This window comes from Apodemus sylvaticus, chromosome 12, assembly GCF_947179515.1.
Source record: "Apodemus sylvaticus chromosome 12, mApoSyl1.1, whole genome shotgun sequence".
Lineage (NCBI taxonomy): Eukaryota > Metazoa > Chordata > Mammalia > Rodentia > Muridae > Apodemus > Apodemus sylvaticus.
In genome coordinates, this window is record NC_067483.1 from 59,099,874 (window position 1) to 59,116,352 (window position 16,479).

General features: G+C 39.3%; 1 protein-coding gene across 5 annotated transcripts in view; it reads left to right on the forward strand.

Moving 5' to 3' along the window:
* The window catches only part of Edem3 (ER degradation enhancing alpha-mannosidase like protein 3), a 63,820-nt gene that overhangs the window by 13,984 nt on the left and 33,357 nt on the right, over positions 1-16,479 (forward strand). For all 5 annotated transcript variants that reach the window (XM_052201244.1, XM_052201246.1, XM_052201245.1 and 2 more), the window contains exons 3-8: positions 1,834-1,934; positions 2,478-2,517; positions 6,848-6,960; positions 8,343-8,496; positions 11,534-11,668; positions 13,701-13,806. In XM_052201244.1, the coding sequence (XP_052057204.1) occupies positions 1,834-1,934; positions 2,478-2,517; positions 6,848-6,960; positions 8,343-8,496; positions 11,534-11,668; positions 13,701-13,806 (649 nt within the window). The remainder of the gene's footprint in view (positions 1-1,833; positions 1,935-2,477; positions 2,518-6,847; positions 6,961-8,342; positions 8,497-11,533; positions 11,669-13,700; positions 13,807-16,479) is intronic.

A 16,479-nucleotide genomic window follows, 5' to 3' on the forward strand; every position in this document is an offset into this window, starting at 1 on the left:
GAAGTAGCCTTTGAAAATATAAATTATATAAATGGACATTTTTCCAGAGTGACTAATATAAGAAGAGGTGTATCCTTTTTAATACTGGAACTTTTTTTTTTTAACTCAGGAGATTGGCAAAATACAAAGCATTGATCATTTCATACTGAGTGAAATAAATAGTAAATTGATACCCTGCTGGGTAGTAACTATCAAAAATTCAATATCTCTTTGACTTATATTTATTTTCAAGTGATCCACATAAATAATATGTGTATGAAAGGTGAAATGTCCACAGATGTGTGTTCATCCTCCATGTTTATCCATACAGGATAAATAAATGTATGCATACTGGCAGGCTTGTCCTGATAAGGGTGTGGCTTCCTCAGTCAGGTGACCAGGGTTTGAATTCTGGATTCATCATGGCATCTGCTCAACCTAGGCTTATGTGATGTCCTTGGGTCCTAGTTTCCCCTGTGAAACAGACAATTGAATCTCCTTCAGGATTGTTGAAATAATGAAACTATTTGCATGTATAGAATAGAGGGTAGAAAACACAGACTCAATAAATACTAGTTATAACTTCACTTCATTATTAAGGTATTTCTGAAACATTCTAGCATGATGGGGGAGGTTGTCTTAGTAACACCATAGCCAAGGCAACTTAGAAAAGGAAGCATTTCATTGGGGGCTTGCTTACAGTATCAGGTGAGTCCATTCTCATGGCAGGAAGCAGAGTGGCAGGCAGTGGGGCTTGGTGCGTGAGCGGGAGCTGAGAGCTCCCACAGATCTGAAGGTAGCAGCCAGAGAGAGCCAGGCAGGCTGAGCCCTTCTGAAACACAAAGCCCACTCCCAGTGACACACTTCCTCCAACAAGGCCACACCTCCTAGTCTTTCCCAAACAGTTTCACTAACTGGGGATCAAATGTTCAAATATATGAGCTTGTGGGGGCCATTCTCATTCAAATCACCACAGGGTACCTTGTGTTTTGAGTAAAATGTAAAATATACGAGACCAGTGAGTGTACTTGGCCTAAGTGCCTATTTGTAAATATAATTTCTGGATGTGGGTCAGTCACTTGTAGAGTGCTTGCCTAATATGCCTGAGACCCTGAGTTTGCACACAAAATAATGTGTGTACATAGCTGATTGAGAGCCTGGAATATCCCTGGTATTATCCATTACCAGGAGAAAGGACTGCATTCAGTAAGATCCACTAAACTGATCTCGTTTTTGTTCAAGCCCCTGTTTTTATGTGGGCGTGGCAGCATGTGCTTATAATCCCAGTTTTCAGAAGGCTAAATCAGGAGAATTGCTGGTAATAGGCCAGCCTGGACTACATATTGAGACCCTGTTTCGAAAGAAATGTTATAAATGATAACATGTGCATGTATTTGACTTTATTAATACATGAATAAACCTAAAAGGCGGAAGGCTGGTCTTAGTGGTGGCAACTTCTAGAGTGAGATTCAGGGAGGGAAGCTAGATTATTAGGTTTTGTTGTTATTGTGTGTTTCTTGTTATTCAAGATGGAGTAGCCCTGGCTGTCCTGGAGCTTGCTCTCTAGACAGGCCAGCCTTGAACTCACAGACATCCTCCTGCCTCTGCCTCTGCCTCTGCCTCCTGAGTGCTGGGATTAAAAGTATGCACCTCCACTGCCCAGCCAGATTAATAGTTTTTTTTTTTTTTAAGAAATTTTAGTATGTTTTTTTCCAAGCATGTATTACATTTCAAATTAAAAATGTAAATGATCTACACATTGTATAGAGAGTCCACCTGTTACGTATTCTCTATTCTCTAAATGATGTGTATGTTTCTCACTTTCTCGTGACTTGTGAACGACTTTTTCTGTAGGAACATGCCTACCCAGCTGATGAACTCATGCCTTTAACCTGCCGAGGCCGTGTCAGAGGCCAGGAGCCAAGCCGGGGTGACGTGGACGATGCCTTGGGGAAGTGAGTATGAGCTTAAGGCACACAGCATGGCGGTTCAGAGTAGCCAGGTCCCACTGAGAAAATCCAGTCACGGTCTGAGGCTTTGAATTCCTTTTTCATTTGTTTGTTTATTGTATGTGAATGTTTACACATGTGCCACTGCATATGTGTGTATGTATGTGTATGCATGTATGTAATTGGTATGTATGTGTGTATGTATGTATGTATGTGTATGTATGTGTGTGTATGTATGTATGTGTGTGTATGTGTGTGGTATGTTTTGATTTATGACTACTAACTTATTAGTGTTGCTGGGTTTGGACCCCTAGCATTGAGCTTTAATGTTTTGTTTTAAAAGGACCCAATGAAGTTTCTAGGCATCTTCAGTAATACATAGGATGTTTCAGATGGCAAGGTCGTTGTATTATCATGTTGCAATGCATATACATGGAGGAGCTGCTTACTAAAACTACCAGTCAGTAGATGTAGATAATTCTGCTTACATGTTCATGGATGGAGCATTTCAAGTTCTAGTGTTACTTACTTGTTATGCTTGTTTCTTAGGTTTTCCCTAACACTGATCGATTCTTTGGACACTCTTGTGGTAAGTTCCATTTTTCTTGGAATTATTTATTTTATAAGTTTCATGATACCCATACTCAAGTATTTTAAGTGTAACCAGCATACAATGTATGGAATAGAAGCCTTAAGAACTTAAGATGTTCAAATCTTTGCTTCTCAATAAAGCTTGAACTTCACTCAGTTATATCAAATTATTGTCAGATACAGTCACATAAGCATAATGGAAACACTTAAATAATGTATCAAGATGTAGGGCCACATATTTCCCCCTCCCTTTGGAAAAGGAGGTCGAAGCTTTTGAAAGAAGGTAATTTGGAAAAATGCTTTGCTGTCCTTAGTCCATGGGGGTATGCCACATGGTGCTGCAACTATGCACAGGAGAAAGTTGTTTTTTCCAGCAGGGATTTTTGTCTCTCCTTTGCATCCTATATACAGGAGATCGTGTTCATTAGTCTTGGTTTTAGAGTTGTTTGTGGTGTAGAGGGGCAAGAGTGTGTTCCAGATGCCGTGAATCTGAAATGCTATCTGTTGAGGGTTTTTACTGCTGGACCATTGTGGAATGTAGGCTTGTGTAAGCGTTTGCTTTACTTTAAATTTCTGTACTTTAAATTAATATTCTGAATGCTGATTAATCTAAAAATAAGATAAAAACATCATTCAAGTAACAAAGTTTTGGCTTCTTGGAAGTGTTTCTGTGTTTTCCTTAGCAGCACATTCTTAATTTGGGGACAGAGATCTCACTGTGCTAGCACTTTAGAGAGTACGCTTCTGACATCTGGAGAGAGGCAGGTCCACTCAGGTCATGGCTCTGAGATTGCTCTGGTGAGGCCTCAGTCCAGCTTCTCTCTGACCCTGATGTAGCCATGGTGAAAACGGACTCTTTAGATCTTTTGGCTGGGCTGGAGTTCTGACAGTCACAGCATCACTAACAAAGATGAATAAAACTACATTATAAGATCTTGAAAAAGATATCGTTAGATGCCGCATTTCTGATTTAGTGGTCACAGGAGAGGGGAGAGAAAAGACACACAAACTACCCCAGCAGATGTGAATGTGTGTCCTGGAGCTGTGCGGTCTCTGGAAGACACAAGTGTCTTCCACTAGGAGGCCAGACGGTGTGATTTGTGTACCTGTAGCTGCGTGAGGCACAGGGCTGCTTTGGGATGGGGAGAAGGTGAAGAACAGGAGCTGCGAGTGAGCACTGGAGAAAGGTGACAGCCTTCCTCATTTTGTCAGCTCCATTCCTTCAGAGTTCCTCGTATTTTCATGACTATGGCTTTAGTTGTCATTATTGCTTTATAAAATATCTTCAGACATAAAGGAGACAAAGTGTTTCCACACTGCATAACATTCCTACATTTAGAAATCTGTCAACTTTTCTTACTGGGTGGCCACAAATTCTTACAAAGATAATATTCTTAAGATTGTACCATTTAAAAGAGTTTGGTGTTAGTTCTTGAGGTAAGATGCCTAGACTAGTAATAACAGCATTATTTGGGATCTAGTTAGAAATACAAATTATTGTGGGCTGGTGAGATGGCTCAAAAGGTGTGTTTACCCCCAGGGCCAACAATCTGACAAGCAGGACCCACATGATGGAAGGAGAGAACCGACTTATGCAAATCATTCTGACGTAGTCATGTACACTGTGACATACATTTGCCTACATACAAACATGGGCATCCACATTCAAAAAATGACATATTACTTTATAAAATCCTTAATTTCATCTGGGAATAACCAAAGTAACTACAGATCACCATCCCACTGGAAATAAATGAATTCATTTTGGATCATTATCCTAAGTATTTTTGAGTTTAAACAGAAAAACTGGAAAAAAGTAGATTACTTTCATGTGTTTGCCTGCATTTAGAGGTGACAATATGTTGCGTGTTTTTAATCAATGCAAGTATTAGTATTTCTAATTAAGTTTGCCTTTTTTAAAGATTTATTTATTTATTTAAATCTTTATTTATTATATGGAAGTGTACTGTAGCTGTCTTTAGACATAAGAAGAGGGCGACAGATCTCATTATTGATGGTTGTGATCTACCATGTGGTTGCTGAGATTTGAACTCAGAACCTTCGGAAAAGCAGTCAGTGCTCTTAACTGATGACTCATCTTTCCATCCCTTAAGTTTGCTTTTTAAATTGTGATTTTTTAAAAAAATCTTGTGATTTGGCGATGTGATAACACTAACAAACCTTGTAGGGATTAGTGTGCAGAACCCAACCCATTTTTGTTTTGTTTGTAATATACTATGTTAAGTCAGTTCCTCATGCCACAGTTTGATTTTTTTAAATTTAAATAGTTTGAAATGCTAGTTTCAACTTATTGTCATAGAATCAGGAGCTAAAACATGGACTACCCACATTCCTGTGGGATCTGAAAAAGCAACAGTTCCTGAAACAGAATAAAAGTGACCAGGAAAGGCAAGCCTAGACTCTTCTTTTGTTACTTGTTAGGAGACAAAGAAACAGGGAAAACGGAGAGCCTGTTAGAATTAGTTTTTTAGCTAATCACAGTAAAGATGAGTTCTGTTTGGAAGTTTGGATTGGTGCTCCCGCGATGTCTGCTGGAGGGAAGTGTGGCTGTCAGTGACAAGAATTCCCGGGAGGTAGGCCACAGAGATTAACAGGGTCACAGCAGAAGGGATGGCCAGTGGGGACAGAACAGGGCTGTCTCACTCCTAAGTGACAACGGACAGCAGGGCAGGGACGTCTGCATCTGCTCTGTGGGACTTACATGCATGTGAGGCTGGCAAGAGCAACTAGTCAGTTCAGAGTCAGGTTCCCCACTGTCCTTGATGTCAGGCTTGCCCCAAGTGTTACTTGAATTTTAGACACATACTTTTAGGGAATCTGTCACACTTCAGTTAGGATCAGATCAAATTTGAAAAAGAACTGCAAAGTATTGTCAAACAAAAAGATTAAACAGGCAAAGGCAACTTTGTGTACTGACCTGGTCTCTGTGTAACATCTAACCACGTCCCTAAGTTAGGTGGACAAAAGGAGAGCAGCCTTTGTAATGACAGTGGCCCCTTTTCATGGAGCACATCCCAAGAACTCACTGAGGTCTCCATTGAGTCACAAGTCTGCACTTGCTTGATTATAATAATAATGATAGTAAATACTTGCTGTTCAGCACGCAAGTCAGATGCTCTGGCTAAAGTGTTTTGCACACGTGGTCTCATTTAATAAAACAGCTCTGTAGAGTAGTTCCTCCTTCCCTTTAGATGCAGGGGCACGCTCATGTGGAATAGCTTGGCTTGAGTCACGGGTGATTCACGTGAACTGGAACTCCAGGCAGGGCCTGTTCTGTACTGTAATATTACATGATTTCCTTTGCCGGCTGGATGGGATGTCCATGATGTGAGGGTGGCAAAGGGCGAAGGCTTAGGCTCAGTTAGATGAAGACAGTGCTTCCTTCTGAAGCAGGACGTTTCTTATTTTACATGTTTATGTATTGTGTGTTTATGTATGTGGGTGCATGTACCATACTGTGTGGTACAACTTGGAGGAGTTGGTTCTCTCCTCTCATCCGGGTCTAGGGATTGAATTCAGGCTGGGGGTGTGGGGGGAGTACGGAAGGTGCCTTTACCCACTGAGAAGCCCAAGAGAGCTTCGTTCATAGATGGTGCTTGATGAGCAGGGCGGCTGCTTGCTTGTACTCACTTAGAAACCAGCACACCTCTTACTGTTGGCCATACTATATATGTATATGTATAAGTATACATATACGTATATGTGTGTATACACACACACACACACATACACACATACATACATGCAGATATGTACAGTATTTGAAGTAGAAGAACTAGAAATAGGAAAAGTTCTTTAGACATGCCTGTCTATCTCATGTCTATGTATGAAAAGGAATCTTTTTTTCTGAATCACTTGGTTCTAAAAGTTTGTATTTTGGAACATGTTATAGGCTGAGCATTCCTAATCCAACAGTCTAAAATAGTTGACACCTGTAACATTTTGAGTGGTGCCAACAAGATATTGAAAACCTAAAATTTTTAGGTTTTGAAGCATTTTGTATTTTAGATTTGAGCTGAGCGATACTCCTCCTGCGTTATGAACCCCGTCTGGATCCCTTCGATGGAACCTTTAAAGCCCTGAAAGGGCATCTTGTTTAAAGATGCTGCATTGTTTGTACTTAGCTCTTAATGTCAATTTTAGACATTATCACATTTTTATAACATCCTTAAGGGATATATTATTTTGAATGCCTCATTTTTCTGACTCTTAAAGTATGCTAATATTGATTTTAGTATCTTATTCCGAATATAATTTTTTCTTGGCATGGTAGAAAATAATTTTATTTCATTTTTTTCTTCCCCCAGGTATTAAACAAAACTAAGGAATTTGAAGATGCAGTGAGAAAAGTTTTAAGGGACGTTAATTTAGATAATGATGTAGTTGTTTCAGTCTTTGAAACAAATATCAGAGTTCTTGGGTAAGTACACAATACTAGAGTCATAATGCTAACTATAGAAAAAAGCTTCCACATTTGACTATTTCTCGAAGGTAGCAAAGACATTTTTATACTTAAAAAACAGAATTCAGGGAACAGGAGAGATGGATCAACAGTCAAGAGCACTAGCTACTCTTGCAGAAGATGTAGGTGCAATTCTCAGCTCCCACATGGCCGCCCACATCTGCCAAAGGTCTAGTCCCAGAGGATCCGATACCCTTTTTTAGTCTTCAGAGGCATTGTGTGCATGCGGTATACAGACATTCATCAGCAACCAAAACACCCATCACATAAAATAAAAAGACAAAAAGAAAAAAAAAGAAAAAGAAAATTTGGACTCTAGGCATGCTGGCTCAGGCCTGTGGCCCTGGCGCTCAGAAGGAGAGCGTTAAGAAGGTTAAGTCCAGCCTTGCCACGCGGTATTTCCCATGCCAGCCTGAGCTAGAGTGAGCTCTCCCTTCAAAAGATAAAATTTGGGATGTTGTGAAACTGACCAGGGGATAATATTATATTATGTTGTAACAGACACAATAATCTTTGGAAAGAGACTCACACAACAGGTGATCTGCATGTGAAAGGAAATTGTAGGTTGGCCATGTTTTTCCTTAATTATGTTAGAGCTTTCTAAGAGTCTTTACAGTTGGCCAGCATTAGCCAGGGACCTCTGTAGAGCAGCCATGGGAATCTGAGAACAGTGTACAGGCTTGCTCCTCAAAAGCAATGCGTCAATACCTTTGAGGGCTACAAGGTAAGTTCATGTTCAATAGCTTTTGTAATTCTCTGTCCCATCTCTTCAGTTAAATGTAAGAAGTCTAAGATAACCTCTTAGAGACTATTAAACCTTTTAGCGAGGTTTAAGGTGTTTTAAAATTTTAAATGTTACACCAAGAGTCAAAGATTCATGGTGATGAAATTAAAACTTTAAATTCATTTTGAAGACCTTTAGCTCATTTGTTAAAATGCACGTGGTATCTAGGATGTATTCTAGTACTTGAGAATGTCAGGTACTTTATAATAGTTTGTATATTTTTGCATTTATTTATTTGTTATGTGTATGGAGGAGGGGCCTGCAGGGCAATAGTTTTCTACTTGTAGTAAGTGGGGTTTGGAACTCTAGTCTGCACCCTTGGTAGCAAGCGCCTTTACCGACTGAGCCTTCTCGTCAGCCCCTAGTGGCTTGTGTTTGTTTTACTATATTAGCTATGTGATTATAATAGTTTGCCACAAAATGAGTAATGAGTGAAAAAGAATTCACTTCCCTTATGTTTGCAAGTTGTTGGGAACAAAGGCCCACACCTTCTCAGGCAGTAGCTTGTAGATATCTTCAATTAAATTGGTGTAAAGTTTTGTCTCTGTGATCCCAGGGGTCTTTTGGGTGGACACTCGCTGGCAATCATGCTGAAGGACAAAGGTGAGCACATGCAGTGGTACAATGGCGAGCTTCTCCAGATGGCAAAGCAGCTGGGTTACAAGCTCCTGCCCGCCTTCAACACTACCAGTGGGCTTCCATATCCCAGGGTGAGTCACCGTAAACAAGCACAACTTCGGTTCTCCGAGGCTTCCTCGGCTGTGTGCAGAGGGAGTTCTGTGATCAGAGGTATTCCTCACTGGCAGGAGCCTCGAAGACGATGCATCAGAGCTGACAGCAAATTCACTTGACATTTCAGCTAACATTTGAGTGATGTGAAAATGAGTGTAAGCCTTCCTCAGCCTCCATGTGTCAGACTAGATTGTGCTGCAGGAGGAGGAGACAGATGCCAGGATGCAGTGTGGGCCAGAGTTGTTGGTACTTAGACAGTAGTGGGAGCTGTGAGAGTAGGAAGGTGTTACTCTCCGAGGAGAAGATGATGAGGAAGTGGGGCTTGTGAAGAGGAAAGCATTTAGATTTAGGAGCAAGCATCCCACAGTAGGCAGGGCAACAACCCCTAAGAAAGGCGTTCCAGGAGGGGAGTGTCTTGGTGTGATCTCTCCAGGCCCTGCAGGGTGGTCTGGGCAGCCGAGTGGGGAAGGAGGCTGCGGTGTGTCTCACTCATTCAGCCACCCTGAGACCTGGCAGTAGAGTTGTTGAGGGAGCTGTGCTGTTGGCTTGCCCTCCAAGAATAGTTTCTATTTAAAGCAGTGGGGAAGGAAGCCACTGAGGATGGAGTGAACTCTCTCTTTATTAACACTGTCTCCCATTTGTCCAAGTTAGACATGCGGTCTATCACTTCCCCTTCATCCTGCTGCTGTGCTAGTAAAGCCAATGTAAGGGCTCAAGACATGGCTCAGCCCTTAAAGGCTAGGCTCACAACCAAAAATAAAGCCAGCTTAATTTCATTCATAAACTACTGTGGTTATTCTTTTCTCAGGCTTACAATTCAGGACACTTGGGAAAATAGTATGACTGAAACATTTTTGTTTTGTTTTGTTTTTCAAGGCAGGGTTTCTCTGGCTGTCCTGGAACTCACTCTGTAAACCAGGCTGGCCTCAAATTCAGGAATCTGTCTGCTTCTGCCTCCCAAGTTCTGGTATTAAAGGCATGTCCCACCACTGCCCGGCTGACTGAAACATTTTTTTATTGAATTGCTTTTGAAACTTTAACATTCTTCCTGCTTCATTAAAAGTCCCCTAACATTCAGAAATCTTTATAGCTCAGCAGTAGACTTTGTAATGTTCTCTTGTGGTCCTTAGTTACTCTTCTATTGCTGTGACAAAACACCATGGCCAAGGTAACAGGAAAGGAAGAGGCTAGGACTCATGGTTTCAGAGGCTTAGAATCTGTTGTGACTGAAAGATGGCACAGCAGCAGGAACAGCTGAGAGCTTACATCCCAAACTGCAAGGGGGTGGGGGGAGCACAGCCACAGCTGGGAGCACAGACAATGAAGCTCAGCCCTGCAGTACACCTCCAACAAGGCCACACCTCGGAATCCCTCACTAATAGTTCCCCCAACTGGGGACCAGGCATTCAACCCTGAGCCTGAGGGGGCCATTCATATTCAAACCCCGATACTCCTGTACCCCTGGGAAACTACCTTTCCATCCAAAGCCATATGCAGTGATCTCACAAACCCCTAGGAATTTTTTTTATTGCATGTTTTAGGCCTACCATCCCTACTATCTAGTATAACTTCTCTGAAAATTTAAGCCAAGTAAGGCTCATTTTCTGTACTTGTGAAGTCGTTGTTGAATGAGTAGGTAGGTGGTCAGCAGTGTGATACGGTTAGGTCCTATCTGTATTTTCAGACCAGCGGTCATTGCTGTTGTTCTTCCCACCAATTTATTATATCATGACTGGCACTTTGGAGCTTTTTCTTTATTGGAAGACTAGTATTGAAGCCCATATTCTGTAAATTTCCAGTTTGAGTACTCTTTCCTTTTTCCTTTCTTCTGTATATGCACAGTATATGCACAGTTAGTGTGAGCATGGTGTGAGTGTGCTGGGCGTGGGTATAGAGACCTGAGCTACACGTTGGTTGTCGTTTTTCCCGTCTTTTTTTGAGACAGGGTCTCTCTGATTCTGGAGCTTGCTAGTTTATCTATGCTGGCTGCTAATGAGCCTCTTTGGGTCCCACTGGTAGAGGGGCTACAGGAGCATGCAGCCAACCCCAGAGAAGGTCCTTGTGCTTATGTGATAGCACTTACTGCTGAGCTATCTCCCTGGCCCCAGTTTTAGTATTTTAAATAGCTTTCCTGTCAACCATCTTACATACATCTTTTTACATCTTTTTTGGATGGTTTTTCTTTCAGATGAATTACTAGAAGAAAGAAATATGGAATGCCTTTTAAGACTCTGAGTGCTTATTACCAAATTGTTACCAAAAAGATATTTTAAAACTCCCTTAATATCATAGATTGTGTGATACAAACACTGTATTGTATCATTTTTTTCTCAGTATGGTGAGGGGAAATTGCAGTCGTTTTAAATGAGAATTTCTTTGTTTGCTAGTATATTTGCATTGTTAACTAGCCATTATCTCTTAGTTTATTAAAGTTAGATGCAAACTATTTAGAGCAGTATGTATACATTGAATTTATTTTCAATATTTTTAATTTTTGTTTTATTTTCATTTTTTTAACTTACAAAATTATGTGTATGGTTGTTTTGCCTGTATGTATACTAATGCCTGCCTGGTGTTCACAGAATCTAGAAGAGGCATTGGATCTCTTGGAATTGGAATTTCAGACAGTTAATTTATAGAAACCTATAAAAAAAATTAATCTCTTCTAAATATATACCATTACAATCAAAATTTTCTCTGTGAAGGACTTAAAATTGTACTAGTTTCACAAATTCTTAATTAAAGTTAGTTTTTTTTTACAGCTAATCTAACCTGTATTCTTCTAATGATTATATTGTTATAATGTTTTTTACCCCATAAGTTCTGTATACTCTGAATGTATTTTCCTGGATGTTCATTGGAGACATGAACAGCAGACATCCTCAGACTGACTTTACTGGTCATTCAATTCACAAATCATTTTCACAATCTGATAAAGTCTGGATTGACAGTGAGAGTTCATAAATTCGTTTACTTCTTGGTAGTTGCTCATGGTAGCATTCTCATTGTCTTTAGATTAATTTAAAGTTTGGCATCAGAAAACCAGAAGCCCGGACGGGAACTGAGACCGACACCTGCACAGCCTGTGCAGGCACCCTGATCCTCGAGTTCGCTGCCTTGAGTCGATTCACAGGAGCTACAATATTTGAGGTTTGCTTTTCATGACCTTTGATCTCCTGGGGTTTGGGAGGAGCTAATTTTCTATTCGTTTCCTTTGGCTAAGGATTAGGATTCTAATTGTAGGATTACTGGTACCTTAGTGTTACAGGCATGGAAGTCATTGTGAGGCAGCTGCATTAGATATAAGTTCACTTTTTGTTCATAGATCATAAAGTAAAGTTTTAGTTTTCTTCTTAGAAGATTGTTTAACTGCATCATGTAAATTTAATGACTCCTTGTTAGCACAGATGTTCTGCTATCTGTATTTATTTATTAGATTTTTAAGTGGCTGGTTGTATTTCTGAAACCTTCACAAATCATTTAATAGTGAAGTTTGTAATATAATTATCATTAGATTTCAAGAGTTACTTACGTGCCCACTTTATCAAGCACATGACTTAGGCAAACATTTTACAATCGTGGGATGGTCACATGGCCAGGGCAGAAGTAGGCCCATGCAGCACCATCATAGATACTGGATGAGGATGTGAATGAAGGCAGCCTTGTCTGCTTTTGTCTGGGTGTGAACGGATGCCCCTGTGCTCGTGTGTTCTCGAGGGCAGATTTATCGGGTATTATTGGTAAATGTTTTAAACTTAAATCTTAAAAATATACCTTTTGGTCTAGTAGTTTTCCTTCATTAAACATATAGGCAACTGTAATACATTTTAATATAAATTAAAACTTTCTGTGATATTGATGCATTTATAGGCAGAAGTGAGTTTCAGTGAGAGAAACCTGCAGTGTGTGGGTGAACAAATGTAACTGGATTTAGAGCCCATGTCTTTACTATGTCTTGGCCTATTTTGTTTTTCTGAGTAAATGTTGAAAAATCATGATTTGTAAAATCTTCTACTTTGCCTTTGATAGAGCCTTACTGTTAACAGGGTTTTGAGCTGTAGTCTGTTTTTTTTTTTTTTATAAGTTGATGTGAAACCACATCTCTGCTCTCTGTTATAGTCACAAGTTGAGAGTTGTGACCAGTGACGGTATGACCCACAGTGCCCAAACTGTTTCCCTCTGACTCATGCCAGAAAAGCTTTGCTAACCCTAATGTATAGAGGCCAGTATGCAAAGAAGTCAGAGATTGTGAGTTAGTGTCCTATAACTAAATTTTAAACTTTGCTTAAACCCATAGTTTTACTGTGCCTGGTCTTTTTGCTTTAGGCTGTAAAATAGGACTAGGGAAATATAATCAGTATCAAGGCTTCCAGATTTGAAAATCCACCATGTCATTATAGTTGTGATCTGCTTTGTTGAAATATAATTATCATACAGAATTTGCATCAAGAATGTAAATGATTTTGTACTCTATTGCCAAACCTACAAAGTAACAAATTAGACTTAATGATTTTTTTCTTGCAATGCTAAATATGTTCATGCCTTAAAAGTAATTTAGAATTTTACTGGTAGCTATCCTTTGCCATTCTGCTAGGAACATCTTTTATTGAAAGTCAAGAGTTTTATAAGAAATATTTTCAATATAATATCCAGTGAATAAAAATAAATGAAACTTGTCATAAGATTGCGCATTATATTTATGTATATATACATTAGTATACAAATAAGTCCTCAGTAGCCTAGTTGATTTGTTAATTTCTAAAAATAAAATTGTGTCACTTATAAAACAGTATCTGAAATGACTGTGAAAGATAGCATAGCAGCTCTGACTCTCTTTAAGCTTGCTAAATGAGACTACTCTAGGAGATTTCCACTTTGCACTTAGGTGGTAAGAATTATTTTAACAAGTACATTTACTTATGTCAGCAGTTACTAAAATAATCTGTCTATGTATGTGACCCATGCTACAAGGGCAAATGGCCATGGGTCTTCTCCAAGTGAGGGCACTTTAATCTGAAGTGGTTAAAGAGGAGCCAAGGCAAGATTTTAAGGAAATTTATAAGTGGTTGTCTTAAGAATTTTGCTTAATTCTTTTAAGATCCTGTGGCTCTTTGATTTATGGATTTTCCACTCTTTGCCAAAGACAAAATTCTTTAAATATGCTTTTGTTTTTTAATTATAGGAATATGCAAGAAAAGCTCTTGATTTTCTCTGGGAGAAAAGACAGCGAAGTAGCAATTTAGTAGGCGTGACTATCAATATTCATACTGGAGACTGGGTGCGCAAAGGTATGCAAGCTGGGCTTCTAGACCCAGACCTTTACATCTTCAGGATGCTTGGTAAATGCAGTAGTTGTGAAAATAATCAGGATCGATTAACCATAAACGTAATGAGTATAGCATTAACAGGTGCAAGGAGAAACGAGACACCGGGTAATTCCTTGAGGACAGTCTCCCCTCTCCCCGTTGTGTGTGTGTGTGTGTGTGTGTGTGTGTGTGTATCCCACCTCTAGAGATAGACTGGAGCATAGACTCTGGAGTCATATTGTTGGAATTTAAACTGTATGATCTTGGGAAGTTATGTAACTTATGTTTGTCTGTATTCAGCACTGTAAGATGAGGCATTAGTACTACTTCAGAGTTACTGTGAAGGCCAAACGACGTGACTTGGAATCCTGAGGACAGGCCTGGCATGTGTACAGTGTGCACTTACTATGAAAAGTCACTGGTAGTCCCTCTGACTAGTAACTTTACTTCTGGAATCTAGCCTGAGGAAGTTTGTTTCCAAAGATATTCATCACATATTTATTTATAGTACTGGAAAACAGAATTAAGTGATAATAACATAACTTAGAAATTTATATTCTACATGTCTCAGTATTAAGTTTTTAAAATTAATTAGAATCAGGGAAAGAAACATAGCGATGTTATGAGCAAATCGTATCGGGTATCCTGTAAAGAATATTTTGGGTTGTAAGACTCCCCTATTAGATAAGCACTGAAGAATGGAAATACACTGGAATGTTCCTAATGAGGTTATCTTTTATGTTTCTTTGCTTTACAAAAGGCTTGTCTTGTTTGTCTATAAATAAAAATTAAGTACCTGCGGATAAATAAAAATTAATGAATTTATTAATCTGACATTTAACTATTATAATGGTTATAGTTAATATACAATTTTTTTGTTCCTCCCCATATTCCTTCCCTAATCTCCCTCTTCTGTCTCCCTCCCCATTTGGTCTTCCCATATCAGCCCCCACCCCTCATCCTGCCCATCCATAACTGTCTAATTCCCCTTTCTATGGTAATCTGATTCTTCACCAAGTCCCTTACTCTATAACTAACCACTGAGGTTATATGGATGTAGCTTAATAATGGAAGACTTAGAAGATAAAATCCACATATAATGAACACATACCATATTTGTATTTGATGTATTTGAATCTAGGTTGTCTCATTCAGATGATTTTTTTCTTTTCATTATAAAGAAAGATTAACAATAAAATATATAAAATATACACACTGTGATATTTTAAAGGAACAATTTAAATGTAGCTGTCAGCTTTAATATTAATCTTTGTTGTGTCTCAGGCAATGTGCCAGTAATTTTATTTATATTCATTATTTTGGTTTCTGTTTTCATCTGAACATGTCCTTAGTTTTGGCATTGTAACAGCGGATCAGATTCTTTGCACAAATTTGTGAGATGAGCCTCCATCCCAGATGTCATGAGTTAGAATTCTACCTAGTGAGAGAGGTAGAGAGGTCCATGGGGGCAGAAAAGAACGCTTGTTCCCTGCTAAGTGTCCATTAGACTCAGTTCCAAATCAGGTAAAGGTAGAAACAACTAACTCTTCAAAAAAGTGCCAGGAAAGTATTTCCCCTGATGTCCTACACACCATGAAGCCAATCACTCCACATGGCAGCTCGTCGGGCGGAGGGAGGATGGCAGCTGTGCCAGCAGTGCTTGCAGAGCAGTGACTTGGGTAGCACCAGTGTCCCATGCCTGCAGAGCTCCTAGGGGCTGCGAGAGTGGCGGGGGCCCCTGAACTCCTTCCTGAGAGCTGTGGACCATTGCTTGCACAGAAATGCTACAGAAGTAGGCTCTACAAGAGCTGGCAGGACATGAATTATTATCTTTGAGAACCTAAAGACAGGTGGGCAGGCAGCAGTTGTGGAAGTGTACACCCACGCACCAATATGCCATCATTAATCCTATGCTACTACACGTTTATAATGTGTGTCTACACTGTTGGGCAGCAATGGTGGTTTTCTTCTGTTTGTCTGAATTTTCTTTTCTTAATTATATTTTTATCATTTAGAACAGTTTTGAATTTAAATATATTAAATCATATTCTTCCCCTCCCCCAAGTTCTTCCAGATCCTCTCCTCCCTACTTACTCAGCTTTAAATTCTTTCTCAGAAGACAAGCCAACTCCAGTACTAACCCCAGAAAACAAAATAAAATAACCAAAAAGGAAAAAAAAACTGTAACAAAATAAAAACACACAAAGAAACTGCATAGTCCATTATTCCTTTGTCAACTACTCCTGGACATTGAGACCTGTCCTGGTGTGGTTAATATACCCAGGTATATCAGTTTTATTAGTTTTTGTTTGGGTCTAAAAAAAAATCCACATTTAAGTAAATAGAATCTATAATTATTAATCTGACAACTAAAATAATACTTATATTTAGTATCTATACAAATTTTCCTAGGTTTGTTTAAATGGTCCCTGAGAACTTTATAATTCTTCAATTTTCCCTATTTTTTAGGTTCTCATAATCTTCTTGAATTCCTTGTAACTCCTCATAGATGGCATCATCATGGGTTCAGGCTCAGCCCGTTTAATTAGTCCTCCTTAATACCAAGTGCCTCCTAGAGAATGGTGTAAGTTAATGTTCTCCACTTCAGGATAGGAGTTCTAGTTCCAATCTCTTCACTTCTATGTACTTGACTAG